This window comes from Musca domestica, unplaced genomic scaffold (genome assembly GCF_030504385.1).
Source record: "Musca domestica strain aabys unplaced genomic scaffold, Musca_domestica.polishedcontigs.V.1.1 204, whole genome shotgun sequence".
In the NCBI taxonomy this organism is placed as follows: domain Eukaryota; kingdom Metazoa; phylum Arthropoda; class Insecta; order Diptera; family Muscidae; genus Musca; species Musca domestica.
Genome location: NW_026712254.1, coordinates 598,207 through 616,389, shown reverse-complemented (window position 1 = coordinate 616,389; position 18,183 = coordinate 598,207). Strand labels below are relative to the sequence as shown.

Here is an 18,183-nt window from a genome sequence, read left to right as displayed (position 1 = left end):
TCTTGGCATATAAGCGGAATAACTAAGATATATTTCTTTTACATATACAGGGTGATATGAAAAAACTGCAATCATTTCTAAGCAGCTTGTCCGAATATTATCGCGAAAATATTCTGGAGGGTGTATTAAAGCCTTGGGCACGCAAACTTTTTAGCCGCAGACCTTGGACATTCCAACAGGACTCAGCACGCGCCACCCAAGAATGGTTACAAAATGAGGTTCCTCGATTCATTTCCAGCCCACAATAGCTACCAAAAGCACCGGATACCAATCCGTAGGACTATTGTGTCTGGAGTATTTTGGAAAGCAAGGTTGGCACTAACAAATACCAAAGCGTCGATCACCTCAAGCAAGCGCTTCGTCGGGAATGGGTCAAAATAACGCAGAGCAGCACTCGGCAGCGTGTGACCGCTTGGAGGCAATAACTTGTGCCAAAGGTCCAATTCGAGAAAATCTAAACTTATTCTAGAATTTGATGCTATTTCCAACATTTTTTGCTGTCATTCAAAAAAATTAAAAAAAATGTAAAAATGGCGTTTGACTTTATTCCAGTTTTTTATCTTACCCTGTATAGTGTACCTATTTTGCTATGTATCTAATTTCTTGGCTATTAGCATCACTTTAATGGTCAGAAGTGCCCTTTTAATATATTTGTGATTTTGGCTGGGACTAAAACTATTCGCAGTTTAGTGCAAATTTTCGTATTTTCTTACATAAAAGTTCGGGTCTATTTTACCCGCTAAATATTGCCCGATGACCACCCAAATTGGTAGGCTTCTGTCCAGTCCTAAACTATAATTCCATGTAAATTTCTGCGTCGACTTCCGCAGTTGCTATAGAGAATTTTCTGGGTTTGGTCCATTTCAATCCCTAAATATTTCGCAATAATCTCCAAAAACAATAGGGTTCTACTCTGACCCTAACCCCACATTTTCAATTTCGTGAGGATTGGGCCATAATTACGACCTGTAGGTTGATTATAAATTAACATGGGCAGACAAACAGACGGACGGATGGACATACGTAGCTAGATCGAATCAGCTTGGCGAGATAGGAAGATCCATATATAGGTTCCTATGTGGAGGACCAATATTTTGAGGTGTTACATAACTTTTGGCTCAATCAAACTTATAATGCCCCCAACACATAGTGTTGTAGGGTATAATAATTAGATTTCATTCGGCAAATGAGTCCAACTATACATCAGCTGCCAATATATTTTTGTAAGAACCACTCTCTTCTAGCAAGATCTTTGACTTATTCAACAGATCTACTCATAGAAAATCTTTAAATCTATAAATATTCCTTTAGAAGATCTGTAGGTCTCATTCTCTAATCGCCAATTTTCGAACTATCTTTAGCCTTTCCCGAATAATAACAACTAAGTCATTCGAGTTCGGTTAAAGCCACACGATGCTAGTTCTATCATTTTACTTTATCCCCTTTTTTAGTTTCCCCTATCATTGTGAACTATCCCCCCACTATGATTGTCATTAACTGTGCACATAAAGCATGAATACATGCATCTTCGCCAAACACCAACGCACACACACACATCCCACACCACACCTCACCAAGATACATATTTGCATACATGCATACGAACACAGAGATATTGAATTTTGGAAACGAGCGAAAAAGCCGTCATTCATACTTTACAAATGCAAATGGGGATGTTTATTGTCGAAACATTTTACAACTCGTCGCAAAGACTATTTGCATGTGGCGATGGCAATGGCGGAGTGGAGCTGGTGCTGATATCGCAGCTATGGTGAGAGCTGTTGTTTGCCACGTTGAGATAGATGGGTCGATGTTGGTCGTGTATTCTTTCTATTTGCATTGCATTTGCATTTATTCTTTTTTCCACCGAAAACAGCTGCAGAAAAATTGCACCAAAGAGTCTCCCCTCACCTCCCCCGAACCATCGCATCCATTTTCTGGTAATAAAGTAACACAGTTGATCGTCTGATCTCTTGCCGCCGAAGAAACAACACGTATTTGAATATATAAGCTACATATGACATGTGTTAGAGTGTGTGGGTGCTTGTGTGCTTGTGTGCTTACGTTTGTGCAGTTCTTTGTGTGCGTGCGCACTCGTGTATGTGTCCTGATAATATAGTAATTGAGGGAGCGTTTTATGGCAAAAGGTTAATTCCGACATATGTAAACAAATGCAAATTTTGTAACCTTTGAAATTTATATTTAGTCGATGAAGGAAAGACAATTTGTAGTTTTCTTTGTTTCCTCCTCTCGTTGGCATGAAATTAAATATGCATTTATTTTCATAGGTGATGTTGTTTTCCTTCTATCTAGCTTACCAAATGATGTTATGTATTTTTTCTTTGATAACAGCGGGGTGGAAAATTGAGTTTTTTCTAAGAAATTGAAAAGTTCCGGGGGATGGAAATTAAGTAATGCACTTTTCATAGCAGGTTGCTTCAGTTCTAATCCCGGAAGGTTAACTGATAAAATACAAATGAATTTTGTGTTTCTTTTCTTCGTGTTTTATATTCCGCTATACTCTTTGTAAATGTGACTTAGATGTTGATTTTTACATAAAAATTAGATAATTTATATGTGTACTAGCTAACGTGGTTCACGTTGTCCGTTGGAATCGCAGAGAAAGTCGCAATATTTATGATACATATTTAAGACATGCACAGATGATTGGCATTGAAAAAGGGTAACTATCATCCATTGAGGTATTGTCCACATCTGAAATTCATCAGTTTCGACGTTTCTGCCAAAATTTCCGGCCGAATGAACCATAATTTGATGTTTATTTAAGGTTTTTATTTCGAGGACATTTATCTTTATGACAACATTTACAATTAAGATCCACTATTTTGTATATTTTCCATTAACTAGGTAGTACAGGGTGAGATAAAAAACTGCAAAAAGTCAACCGCCATAATTTTTACATTTTTTAAAATTTTATTGAATGAAAGCAAAAAATGTTGGAAATAGCTTCAAATTTTAGAATAAGTTTAAATTTGTTCGAATTGGTTACCTTTGACACGAATTATGGCCTTCAATCGGCCAATGAAACCGTCACACGCTGCCCGAATGTTGCGCTGCGGTATTTTGACCCATTCCCGGCGAAGCGCTTGGTTGAGGTGATCTACACTTTGGCATTTTTTAGAGCCAACCTTGCCTTCCAAAATACTCAAGATGCAATAGTCCAACGGATTGGTATCCGGGATTTTGGTGGCCTTTGTGCGCTGGAAATGAAGCCTGAAACCTCATTTTGTAACCATTCTAGGGTGGCGCGTGGTGAGTGCGATGGTGCTAAGCCTTATTGGAATGTCCAAGGCCTGCGGCCAAAATGTTTGCGTGACCAAGGCTTTAATACACCCTCCAGAATATTTTCGAGATAATATTCGACATTTGTTCTGATGCCACGGTCGATTAATACGAGCGGAGAGCGACCATCGGCTGTTATGGCGGCCCACACCATCACCATGGCCGGCGCTTGAGTTCTGGTGGCCAACCGAAGGTGCATATTTTCAGCTGACCTCTTTGGTAAGTAAACACGATCATTTTGTTTGTTTACAAACTGCTGGACAACGAATGTTTTCTTATAGGAGAAAACCAAATTCGGAAGTTCACCACTTTCGGCCAAGCTAAGCAACTCTTTAGCTCTTTTGAGTCTCTGGATTTACCCCGGCTTATTTTTCAATATTTTCCGAATAGAATATTGCGATATGTCCAACTCACGAGCCATTTTTCGGCCACTGCGACGCGGGTTTCGATGAAGTTTCTTCTTTACTTATCGAATCATTTCTGCTGATACTGCTGTTTTATTCCGTGCACTTCCTTGACGTCGGGCTACCAGTGTCATGGTAATGAGCTATGATATGAGACACAAAAGATTTATTCACATTTAAAGGCTGGAGTGTCCTAACAATAGCCACTTGTGGTTTTCCAGCCAAATATAAAGAAACCACACTATGACGTTTGAATTCCATCACAAATAACTTTTTTTCTGGAAAATTCTCACCAAAATACTTTTGTACGTTTGTAAACAATACAATGGGCTGTCACTGGAATAACTTTAACAGCTGTTAGACGAGTGGCTTAGACATGACAGCAGTCTGAAGTTGGTTGCAGTTTTTTCATCTCAATACTTAATATTTATTAGAGCTTCATGATCTCCACTAAATGTGACGAAGGCATTTGTGTCTCTCGACCTTCTTGAAAATATATGTGGGAGCTATATAAATTCTGAAATGATCTATATAAAATTTAGTATAGGTATTTCTGAGCTGTATCTGATAGCTGGCACCAAATATCGTTGTTTTAGAGTGCATTTTACGGGAGTGATGGACGTAAACTAAAAATCGAATAATAAATAAATAAACAAATTTGGCACCCTTTCTTACAGGCTGAATTTGGTTTCATGTACCAAAATCCATTCAATATTGGCCTATATTAAACATTTGATCCATAATAAATTTCAAATCTGATAAAGATACATAGAGGAGCTATATATAATTTTGAACCTATCTCGATAAAATTTGTACAAATTTATTTCTGGGCTGGATTTGATATCTTTTTTACGAATATGCTTGTTGTGGGGTTCATATTACGGCTATGGTACTTGGTCTAATATTACATATTATTACATATATATAGGAGCTATATTTTAATACTAACCGATAATCTCCTATTCCAAAAGGGGTCGTCCTTGGGCAAAAAAAAAAAGATTTACGCAAAAATTCAACGATGCGAGCAGTACTTTGTTCACAAAAATACATGCACAGGCAGACGGGCAGATGGGCGAACATCTATAAATCGACTCAGAATGGAATTCTATGGTTATCCTTAAAAGTAGCTAATGGATACATTTCGTTTCCTTCTTCACAAAACAAACAAATACCCTGTCCTGCCTATTGCTTTTGGAAATTATCGCATAATACTTAGGGGTAGAAATGGACCAAAAACTGAAAAATTTAATGATCTTGCAGTTGCTATACAGCTCGCGATTACAGACAAACGACGCGGAAGTTAGCATGGGGCTAGAGCTTAGGGCTGGGTAGAAGACTTGCAATTTTAATGGTCATCAGGTAATATATAGTGGGTGAAATAGACTATAATATTTGTGTTAAATAAAAGTCAAACCACGAATATTTTTAATCCCGGCAAATTCAAAAATTGACGAACAGGTCAATTCTGACCGTTACGTAGATGGCGATAGTATACATATCGGATATATATATAGCGAAATATATACAATGTGTACATACCGATTTTGACAAATTTTGTCATTTTAGCATGCCCTCTTGGCATAAAAGAATCAAATTTAAAAAATCGCATAAAAATGCCAATAATGATGTTGATCACATGGTCGGACCCGCACGCCTATATCCTTTGCTTACTTGTTTTATCTGTATTAGATGAAGTATGAATATGGAAAACTTCGGTCGACTATATTTGATACCTCAGGCACATTTTAACATCATCTAAAAATTATCACATATCTCATGTAAAGTGAAGGAAGTAACCAATATAGTCCAAACCTGGCACGCCACAATATTTAAATCGTATTTCCTTAGGACCAATAAGAAATGGACAATATTTGTGTATTCCTTCGGAACCTACTCCACAGAGGGTCAACAATTTTAATAATAATAACATAAGTCAAAATATCTTTAAATAATCGAATATTAGCTGAAGGTATACATCTGTCGGCAAAACCGAGTGATGCTCAGATGTGCCAAGTCTAAATGGAATCGGATGTTAATTTGGCGTTTTATGAGCCACATGTGTATTCAAAATGTCGACACTTTGTGGGGGAGGTACCAGAAGGAGTGGACTGATATATTCCATGGTTAACATCAGATCTTAGGTTTATAGAAATATTGGGGTGTGTGAAATTTTAAGACGTTTGGTTCCTTACATCACATTTTATATGTGTTATAATTATTCAAAATTTTTACCGTTTGTGGTGGAGGTACTTGATGGAGTGGATCGATATAGTCCATTTTCGCACATGACCTTGCGCTGTTACAAATATTAGGATTCGCAAAGTTCGAGCAAAATCGGATCATGCTTTCTCTTTCTGTGCAGAAAATAAATTGTTTGCAAATGTCGGCCTTTTGTGGGGGAGGTACTTGATGGAGTGATCCGATATTGTCCATTTTTGCACCTGACCTTGCGCTGTTACAAATATTAGGATTTGTAAAGATGGGGCAAAATCGGATCATCCTTTTTCTTTCTGTGCAGAAAATATATATATATATATTTTTTTTTTTTTTTGAAAATTTCGACCTTCTGTGGGGGAGGTACCAGAAGGAGTGGACCAATGTATTCCATCTTCACACCAGATATTACGCTAATAAAATTATTGGGATGTGTGAAATTTGAATACAATCGGACTCTTACTTCACATTTTATAAGAGTTGTTATTATTCAACATTTTGACCCTTTGTGGGGGAGGTACTTGATAAAGTAGACCAATATTGTCCATTTTCTCACTTGGCCTAGCACTGACAAAAATATTAGGATTTGCAAAGTTGGAGCAAACTCGGATCATCGTTTCTCTTTCTGTGCAGAAAATATTTTTTTTTTTGAAAATTTCGACCTTTTGTGGGGGAGGTACCAGAAGGAGTGGACCGATATTGCCCATCTCCGAACTCGATCTAAGTTTGACAAAAATATTACGATGTACAAAGTTTGGACCAAATCAGGTACTCCCTTCGAGAGTTATCGTGCGCACCAGCCAGCCAGACAGACGGACGGACGGACATCGCCAGATCGACTCCAAATGTCCTGAAACGGATTTGGTCCAAAGAGACCTAGGGTCTAAAACCGTTATTTCGACTAGGCACGTTTTGACCGTATCAAATGATATATACCCTCTGTAGCCATATGGCTGAGGGTATAAAAATGCATTTGGGTTAGCCTAATTATACCCTCAGCCATATGGCTACAGAGGGTATATATCATTTGATACGGTCAAAACGTGCCTAGTCGAAATAACGGTTTTAGACCCTAGGTCTCTTTGGACCAAATCCGTTTCAGAACATTTGGAGTCGATCTAGCGATGTCCGTCTGTCCGTCTGTCTGTCTGTCTGTCTGTCTGGCTGGCTGGTGCGCACGATAACTCTTGAAGGGAGTATCCGATTTGGTCCAAACTTGATACATCGTAATATTTTTGTCAAACTTAGATCGAGTTCGGAGATGGACAATATCGGTCCACTCCTTCTGGTACCTCCCACACAAATGATCAAGATTTTCAAAAAAATAAAATATATAAAAAAAATATTTTCTGCACAGAAAGAGAATCGATAATCCGATTTTGTTCCAACTTTGCAAATCCTGATATTTACAAGTACCTCCCCCACAAAAGGTCGAAATTTTGAATATTCATCACGCTCTTAAAACACTTGAACACGATTCCATTCCAAAGAATCCGAAATAAACATCCAGTTCCTTCATATTACACACGTCCCATTATTTCTACTAACTCAAGATCTGGTGTGAAGATGGGATATATCGGTCCACACCTTCTGGTACCTCCCCCACAAAAGGTCAAAATTATGAGTATCCATGAAGTTCATGAAATGCAAAATTATCATCCGATTCTATTCAAACTAGGATGATGTATTTTATCTGTATTAGATGAAGTGTGAAAATGGAATACTTCGGTCCGCTGTATCTGTTACCTGACGCATATTTCCATTTTCCGAAAAGGTGCACATACCTCATATAAAGTACAAGAAGTAGTCGATATAGTCCAAATCTGTCACGTTCGTAACTCAAGGCTGAGGGTATACATCTGTCGGCAAAACCGACTGATACTATTTTACTTGTTTATTTAGATTTTTGGCTAAATGCTTTACCTCAATTTCTTTATTAAAGGTATTATTATTTTTAGGTTTTTGACCTTTTTTAGAATTTGGAATAGTTTTAATTGGTTTTATTACTAGTATTTATTAAGTCGTCCCTCATGCATACCAATTATTAAAACATCACTTAAATTGCTTAATTATAACACACTCATCAAATTTGTTGGTAAATACAATGGCTCAATAAAAAAGTAAACATAAAAATTGCAACTACTCTCAAAACTTTGTTAATAACACAACAACAAATGATCAACGAAATATGAGCTTGCCACACACACACACATACAAACACACACTAATTGTTTTAGCATTCAAATAAAGCGTGAATACTGGTGATTGGTTTGAAATAAATTAAATGTGTTAAATATCCTAGAGGGGACTCCACCGACGATGTTGGCGATAATGGCGTTGATTGAAAATTGATTCGAACATTTATGCTGCATTGTGGCCGCAATAATTTAATTGTATGGCTTAAATAAATAATTACATACAATAATTATAAATAAAATACATTTGATTGAAAATTCATTAGTACGCAAAAACAATTGTTTTAACTGATGTGTGGATATGAAGTGTGTGTGTGTGGGTGTGTGCGAACAATTTATGGACAATTTTAATTTGTTTCAAACAAGAGAAAAATCACTTGAAATGTGGTTAATTAATGGCAATTGTCAGTTGCAGTTAAAACATCTTCTTCATTTTTTTGGCTTACAGATTTTCCTCCAACTTGATATGTTGGTATCAGATCCAGTTTCTGTTACATGAATATCTATGTTTTGGCTATTATTTTCTGTTTTCTAATATTTTACTTTTTTGTTCAAACAAAATTTGGCCATAATTTGCATACATTCTTCTCAAATTCATACATGTTACTATATCAGTTTAGGTATTTTCTTTTGTAGAATTATTAACATCCAAACCACAAAACTGACACACACATTTGATCGACCAGACACAATATTCTTATAAATATGCATATTCTTCAAAAATATTTTAGTTTAATTAAATCAGATTCTTTTTCTACGAACATGTCCAAATTGATTACAATATTTGTGTGTTCCACTCTATATTATTATAAGTATTGTAAACACAAATAAACAAAATAAAATTTTTCTTCATTTCCTTTTATTAAAATTTGAAGTAATTGAAAAATTCAAGAAAATTTTTATTTACAACTATTTTGTAATTGTTAGTGCTGGCATAGCGCCACAAGGATATTTTATTATGCTTTGGTCTTCTGTGAGAAGACCCTTTTGTCTTCTATGAGAACATCTTTTCGTCTTCTATGAGAACATCTTTTGGTCTTCTATGAGAAGACCCTTTGGCTTCCATGAGAAAACCCTTTGGTCTTCTTTGTGAAGACCCTTTGGTCTTCGATGAGAAAATCCTTGGGTCCTCCATGAAAAGACTCTTTGGTTTTCTAGGAGAAGACCCTTTGGTCTTCGATGAGAAGACCCTTTGGCCTTCTATGAGAAGACACCTTGGTCTTTGTCTTCTATAAAAAGATCTTTGGGTCTTCCATGAGAAGACACCTTGGTCTGTGTCTTCTATCAGAAGATCCTTAGGTCTTCCATGAGAAGACACTTTGGTCTTCTAGGAGAAGACCCTTTGATCTTCTTGGAGAAGACCATTTAGCCTTCTAGGAGAAGACCCTTTGGTCTTCTATTGGAAGACCCTAGGAGAAGACCATTTGGTCTTCTCGGACAAGATCATAGGAGAAGGTCCTAGGAGAAGACCCATTGGTGTTCTATGAGAAGATCTATGGGTCTTCCGTGAGAAGACCCTTTGGTCTTCCATGAGAAGACCCTTTGGTCTTCCATGAGAAGACCCTTTGGTCTTCCATGAGAAGACCCTTTGGTCTTCCATGAGAAGACGCTTTGGTCTTCCATGAGAAGACCCTTTGGTCTTCCATGAGAAGACCCTTTGGTCTTCCACGAGAAGACTCTTTGGTCTTCCATGTGAAGATTTTTTGGTGTTCTATGAGAAGACCCTTTTGTCTTCTATGAAAAGACCCTTTGGCCTTCGAGGATAAACACCTTGTCCTTTGTCTTCTATGAGAAGATGCTTGGGTCTTCCGTGGGAAGATAATTTGGTCTTCTAGGAGAAGACCTTTTGGTCTTCTATGAGAAGATCCTTTGGTCTTACACGAGAAGTCATTATGGTGTTCTATGAAAAGCCCCTTTGGTCTTCCATGAGACGACCCTTTGGTCTTCTATGAGAAGAACTTATTTTTTTCTATGAGAAGAATTTTTGTCTTTTTATCAGTAGACCTTCTGGTCTCCTCTTTGAAGACCTTCTGATCTTCGATGGGAACACCTTCTGATCTTCAGGCCTTCTGTAAGAAGACCCTTTGGTCTTTTATTGGAAGACCCTTCGGTCTTCTAATAGAATATTTTCGGTCTTTTATGAGAAGACCCATTGGACTTATACGAGAAGTCATTATGGTGTTCTATGAGAAGACCCTTTGGTCTTCTATGAGAAGAACTTCTGATCTTCGATGAGAAATGCTTGTGATCTTCAAGTCTTCTATAAGAAAACTTTTTGGTCTTCTATGAGAAGTTCTTTTTTCTTGTATTAGAAGATTCTTCCATATATGCAACTCCTGCAAGACGATTTTATGGAACTTTTGAAAAACTATTTTCTTTTCTTTTATGAGGAGGCCTTCTAATGTACTTTAAGAATATCTTCTAGTATTCTATCAGAGGACTTCACCTGCTGTTAGAAGGACTTTTTACTGTCTATGAGGAGGATTTGTGGATTTTGTATAGAGCTTGGATGGAAATACGAAAATTGAAAATAATTCTCTACTCCTTCTAATGAAAAAAAACTTTTTGGGCCAGCACTGTCCAATATCTCCCTAAAAACCGACGAAAGTATCAAAAATAATAAATAATTCATGGAGGTCGAAACTTAATTTTGTTTAAACTTTGCATATTCTAATATAAATATCGGCAAAATCGGACTAAGTACTCTTGTACCTGCCATACTAAAGAGTCCCAATTTCAAATAATCACAATTCTTGTGAAATATGTCTCAGATTGTATTTAGATTTCAATATTTTTAACAACTTTTTAACTAAAATGGAGCATTTCTGATACCTTTCCCATAGAAAATCATTTATCGGAAGAGTCCATAATTTCGTACAATCTTCAAACCCGATTGTACGAAATTATGGATTATGGGTAAAGATTGTCTATATCTTAAAGTCAGGTATGGATATAGATCCCGTATATTTCTTGCAGTGATTTAATGTGAACTACACGTTAGTCAAATTTGGCGAGATCTGATTCGATTTAGAGTAGATATATTATTATTCTAGTTTCATATAAATGATGTTAAATTAGATTGAATTTCGAATCATAATGCCAAGTTCCAAGTTAAATATAATCCATTATTACAGTTTTTTTTTCATTGATTTATATTTTATTTTATTTAAATAGACGAAATACCTATGTTGAACCAAATCAATTAAAATTAACTCTACCTCCCATATACATATTTCGTCAAATATTGTACAGATAGCTCGTCTAAATATGCTTAGTGGTGTAAGGCATCCTAACCGATTTTCACGTTCAAATCGGTTTTTAGTTTCGAAATCGAAGTTATATCGTTTTGGTCGTACTAATCAATTTTAGCTTGAGTTTCGAAAAATGTGTTAAATTTTTTCTTGCTTAGGACCTCAGAGTCCAATAGAAAAGTTAAGAAAAAGATATTAAATTTTTACTGATTCCATCGCCAATACTTTGCCACTTAAAATGCCTTATTGTATTGAATTAATATTGATTTGAAACTGCCAGTTACGGCTGGCTGACTTCTTCCTGCAATATCATTAATATTCAATCGGTTCATTGTGTCATAACGATTATTAATTCACATTTCGCACAATGCGATCTTCTGCTGATGCAGTGAGCAAGTTTTTTTTCGCCTTCTGCCAAACGGAAGTGAAAAGTTTATGCAGTTCATAAAATGCTTGGAATTTTCGAACACTCATTTTCCTGGAATGCCGGAATAAGACTCACAGCAGGAAAATACACTTCAGTGAAATATCCTTGGATATGATGTTGATGATGCGCATTTTAGATAATAAAATATTAACAAAAGTATTTTTTTATTTAAAAAATGTTAAATATTTAATGAAGTTTATTTTTTATTTTCTGAAAAAAAAGAAATGCTGACTAAAGCCAATGCCAAAAACACCGTTGTCGTTGTCGTCGTCGTTATCTCTTGGCCATATTGAAAACTATAAATTTAATACTTCAAAAATTAAATTAAACGTAAACCAGCGAATTGAATTGGACATAATGGCCAACCACAAAATTCATTATTTACAATGCAAAAGTATAGATTATGAATTATGGGAAATTGTGAAATGGATTTTAGTAACTTTATTATGGCAGCCGCATAAAATATAAAATTTATTCAATTTTTAATGCATTTATGACGTGCTTGTATTCCGCTGCATTTGGTCGATAATAGAATGGGTAAGTTGTTATTGTATGAAATAGAACAAAATATTAAATATTGATAATCTTACAAAAGAATGAAGCTAGAAATAAAGTATTCAAATCTTATATTAAAAGAGGGATAAGCTACCCTTTAGGGCATGTTAGACTAGGAATATTTAACTTATTTTTAGCAATTTGTTTTCAAATCCCAATTATTGAAAAATTAAGAGGGTTTTCTATCTTAAGAATACCTCTAAACAAATTTACAGGGTGAAATGAAACAACTGCAAGCAACTTCAGACTCTCATTTCTAAGCCACTAGTCCGACAGCTGTTAAAATTATTCCAGTGACAGCTCAACAAGCATACAAAAGCATTTTGGTAAGAGTTTTCCAGACAAAAAATTATTTGTGATGGAATTGGCTGGAAAACCACAAGTGGCTACCATTAGATCACTCCAGCAATTTATTGTGAATTAATCTCTTGTGTCTCGTACCATCGCACATTACTGTGATACTAGTAGCCTAGCCTGACGTCAAGGAAGTGCACGGAAGAAAACAGCAACATCAGCAGAAATGGTTCGAAATTTAAAGAAGCGACTTAATCGATACCCGTGTCACAGTGGCCTAAAAATGGCTCGTGAGCTAAACATATCTCAATATTCCATTCGGCAAATATTGAAATACAAGCACGGGGTAAAGCCATTGAAATTCCAAAAAGGGCAGAAAGAAACTAGACTCAATAGACCTAAAGAGTTGCTTCTATTGGCCGAATGTGGTGAACTGCCGAATTTGGTTTTCTCCGATAAGAAAACATTCGTTGTCCAGCAGTTTGTAAACAATCAAAATGATCGTGTTTACTTGCCAAAGAGGTCAGCTGAAAATAAGCACCTTGGGTTGGCCACCAGAACTCAACTGCTGGCCATGGTGTGGGCCGCCATAATAGCCGATGGTCGCTCTCCGCTAGTATTAATCGACCGTGGCATCAGAATAAATGCCGAATGTTATCGCGAAAATATTCTGGAGGGTGTATTAAAGCCTTGGGCACGCAAACATTTTGGTCGGAGACCTTGGACATTCCAATAGGACTCAGCAACATCGCACTCAGCACGCGCCTCCCAAGAATGGTTACAAAATGAGGTTCCTCGCTTTATTAACAGCGCGCAATGGGCACCAAAATCTCCGGATACCACTCCGTTGGACTATTGTGTCTGGAGTATTTTGGAAAGCAAGGTTGGCACTAAAAAATTCCAAAGTGTCGATCACCTCAAGCAAGCGCTTCGCCGGGAATGGGCCAAAATACAGCAGATCAACATTCGGGCAGTGTGTGACGGTTTTATTGGCCGTTTGAAGGCCAACTTAAACTTATTCTAAAATTTGATGCTATTTCCGAAATATTAAAAAAAACAAGCCGAACTTTGAATACCCTCCACCATTTGGAACGAATTTGAAAAATTTCAAAAAATAAAGCCCTTCTGGTAAAATTTTAAAAATACCGAATATAGCCATTATGTTGGGGGTCTATACGACGTGGACCTACATAGGCCTTGTTTGTCATAAGCCATTGCCATATTCAAATTCGAAAATTTAAATAAACGGTGAATAATGTAGCTAAAATCATCAAAATATCATATATAGGGAGGTACCGTTATATCGGAGCTGTTCGAAGACCTGGACCAGCATAGACAATTTTCTGTCACAGGCTATAGCATCCATTACGAACGTCAAATACGACATCTCAAAAAATTTCGGTGGGTATTGTACCTACCGACTATTGGGAGGTACTGATATATGGGGCCTATACGAAGACCTGTACCTGCAAAGACAATTTTGGGTCACAGGCTATAGTTTCCATTACGAACTCTAAATACGTAATTTGAAACAATTCCGTTAAGTAATAACGCTAAAATCATCAAAATACCAATTTTTGGGAGGTATCGTTATATGGGGGCTATATGAAGACGTGGACCTGCACAGACAATTTTTTGTCATAGGCTGTAGCATCCATTACGAATCTCAAATTCCAAATTTGAAACAATTCCGGTGTATAATGTCGCTAAAATCATCAAAATAACGAATATCGGGAGTTACCGTTATATGGGGCTATACGAAGACGTAGACCTGCACAGATAATTTTCTGTCATAGGCTGTAGTATCCATTTCGAACTTCAAATACCAAAGTTGAAACAATTCCGATGAATAATGTCGCTAAAATCATCAAAATACCGAATTTTGGGAGGTATCATTATATGGGGGCTATACGAAGACGTGGACCTGCACAGATAATTTTCTGTCATAGGCTGTAGTATCCATTACGAATCTCAAATAACAAATTTGAAACAATTCCTATGAATAATGTCGCTAAAATCATCGAAATACCGAATATCGGGAGGTACCGTTGTATAGGGGCTATACGAAGACCTGGACCTGCATAGACATTTTTCTATCATAGGCTGTAGTATCTATTACGAACTTCAAATGCCAAAGTTGAAATAAATGCGGTGAATAATGTCGCTAAAATCATCAAAATACCGAATATCGAGAGGTACCGTTATATGGAGGCTATATGAAAACGTGGACCTACATGGCCCATTTACGAACCTAACCTGCCTACTGGAAAAATAAATACCTGTGCAAAATGTTAGCCTTCTATCTCAATTCGTTCGAAAGATAGCGTGATTACAACAGACAGACGGACAGATAGACAGACAGACGGACATGGCTAAATCGACTTAGAATTTTACGCTGATCAAGAATATATACACTTTGTTGACATGAGTATTTCGAGGAGTTACAAACGGAATGACAAAGTTAATATACCCTCCATAGTATGGTGGAGGGTATAAAAATGAAAAATTATGGCGTTTGACTTTTTTCCAGTTTTTTTTATCCCACCCTGTATATGGAAGTTATAGCTATACCTGAAACGATTTCGATCAAATTTGGCGTAGTTTTTTTTTAATTTGGTCGTATGTTCAAAATTTCATACTACATATTTGGGCTGGTTTACATGAAATTTTGCACATACGACCTAATTTAAAAAATTACGCCAAATTTGATCGAAATCGGTTTGGTGCACAATAAAGGCAAATCGGACGAAGATATATATGGGAACTATATCTAAATTTTGATGGATTATTTCCAATTTCAATAGGGTCTAACAAATGACTTGTACAAAAAGTCATTTCAATCGGACAATAAATGCGACCTGTGCTTTCTTTAGAAAAATACATAGATAGATGAACAGACGGACGGACATGCATAAATCGACTGGGAGTGTGATTCTATGCAGATCATCAAAAGGAAGTATGGGTCTATCTTGCTTTCTTCTCCATGTTACAAACAACGGCATGCGACATTATATCCTGAGCACAGTGTGGTGTATAAACAGAATAAAATCTAAATCTTTGAATGAAAGTTGGTTTTAAATCTGTGAAAATTTACCTTGGTTATTTATCTAAGTATAGTCTCTTGGGTTTTGCCGAAATGGTTTTATATATAGTTATATTATGGCTACATCAAATAGTGAGCCTACCTAGACGTTTTGCCAGCAATCTTTTAAGAAGTCAAATTTTATGTCACGGTGGGTTCGTTTGACTGTTTCGGCTGAAATCTTCCAAATGTTCCATCGAAAATCAAATCGGAAAATTTGGCATTTGCTAGGGGATCTCTCCAGTTTAAACAATTTTATAGTGTTACTAACACTACTCTATTCTTTCATTAATTTTCCTTTGCTATTCGAACATCTCGCGAATTTCAAACCCCCTCTATGGTACGCATATAAATTATTTCATTACAATGATGTCAACTATGAATTCCAGTGATAAATAGAATCCTTGTGTGGAATACAGAATGGTATCGGCGCCATTAATAAATCATTGTTTGATTTATGTTAATCCTGGACTTTGTAGTTGTGATGGCATTATTAACATTTAATTAAAATCGCACCGATACTGCCAACAAAGAAAAATTGATAGTTTATAACATTATACACGAGTGGATTTAAAGTTATTAAAATTATTTTGCAGAGCAAAATTAAAAAAAAAATAACAGGGGATAATAATTATGAACAAGTGTATGAATAGCTTCGATAAAATAATCAATACCATTTATCTCAGATATCTCAAATTTATAATTTTTATTTTCACAGAATTCCAAGATAATTAAGAAACCAGTCTAGATTTTTATGAGTATTAAGATTTTACTATCCCAAATGCTTTTAGCTATCGTATAAGACGATGGATGATGTGTCATGATGTCTGAACTCAAAAAAATGAATCTTTCTACTGGTGTCACAAGAAAATAACAGCTTGCTTCCATAAATGCTTGCATATCTTAGCTTTCTCAAATATTTCAAATCAATACAGTATTATCGCTCAATTTGTCGGCCCCATTCCATGTGTGGCACTTTATTGATAATAACCATGTCTACACCGCATAAATCGAACTTACCACTCATAATAGACAGCAGCAGCAAACAGATCCCGCCGAAATTGATTATTCGACTGTTTGCAGCTTTCATAGTTTCAATCATCGATGACAAAGTGTCGACAGCAAATTGTCGTACATCAGGTCGAGAGTGAATCCACTTCAGAAAATAGATTGCAATCGGCAACAAAAACAACCACAACAAACAAATAAAGTTTGGATGGCGAATAAAGCCAGTCGTCGTCGTCGTCGGCGTTGTTGTTGTTGTTATCTGCTGTTTAATAAAGCAAAATGTTGTTGTGTGGCATTTCTTTTTTTATAAAGTCATAGAACACAAACATATTTGTTCAGAGTTTAGTTGGTGCCACGACTTCTCCTTTTTGTTCTCCTCTGTATTTGCGTCTTTTTTTTTCGAACTTTGTGTTTAAGGGAAGAAGATGGAGATTGCTGGTATTATCGTCGAAAAAACAAAGACAATGTCGGTTAGTTAGTTATATGCGTTGTTTATTTTGTTGGCTTTTTGCCAATATGGAACAAATCCTTCTGCATCAAGTCAAGACATGACTGTGAGTTCCATCCATGTAGTCGATATATCTGGAAAGAAAGAGTTGGCGATGAAAAAAAGGGAAGACAAAATTAAGTATTTTAAGAAAAAAAATAGATAATATATATTTTTATCATTTTATGCAATTAGGTTATTAACTACAACCTACGCTTCTAGATAGAAGATGACTTGGCTTTGGCCCAAGAACATGGTACCGCACATTCGCAAGAACAGCGCGATAAAGAGAATACAACTCCCATTTTCAACTTTATTTAAGTGTTTTGTTGCTGGTCGGCAAATTTGGTCCGAATTTAAGATATCAATATATGAATCGAGACGACAAACCTTAATGAGCTGCCGCTATCAGACTAGAATATGTTACTATCACAAATCATAAAATTCATAGAAAATTTAAAATATTCCGACAAATGACTATATTTTTGATCCGCATGAAATTCTAATTAAAGATGTCCATTTCTCTGTTGGAATATAAACAAGTAAAAGAGCATTATGTTGAGATACAGAAAATCGTTAAAATAAAATGTAGGGTTTTTAGAGAGTTTTAGAGAGACTTCAATTTTATACTCCCAGCCATATGATAGAGATCTAGCTGGCTGGTACACACGATAACTTTCGAAGGGAGTCTTCGAATTAATCCAAATTTAGTACATCGTCATATTATTGCCAAACTTAGACCGAGTTCGGAGATGGGCAATATAGGTCCAGTCTACCCCTGAGAAAGTAAACATTTTCATAGAAAATGGATAATATCGATTCACCCCATCAAATACCGCTCGCTACCGTGATACTGGTAGCGTAGCCTGACGTCAAGGAAGTGGACGGAAGAAAGTAGCAACATCAGCAGAAATGGTTCGAAAAGAAAAGAAGCGACTTGATCGAAGCCCTCCCAGTGGCCGA

The 18,183-nt window shown here is 36.3% G+C and overlaps 1 protein-coding gene across 1 annotated transcript in view; it reads right to left on the bottom strand.

The window, feature by feature from the left end:
* LOC101893251 (protein sidekick-like) overlaps positions 1-17,310 on the bottom strand; it is a 38,512-nt gene extending 21,202 nt beyond the window's left edge. The window contains exon 1 of the mRNA XM_011293350.3: positions 16,746-17,310. Coding sequence (XP_011291652.2) covers positions 16,746-16,827 — 82 coding nt within the window. The 5' untranslated portion in view covers positions 16,828-17,310. The remainder of the gene's footprint in view (positions 1-16,745) is intronic.
* Between the last annotated feature and the right edge of the window lie 873 nt (positions 17,311-18,183).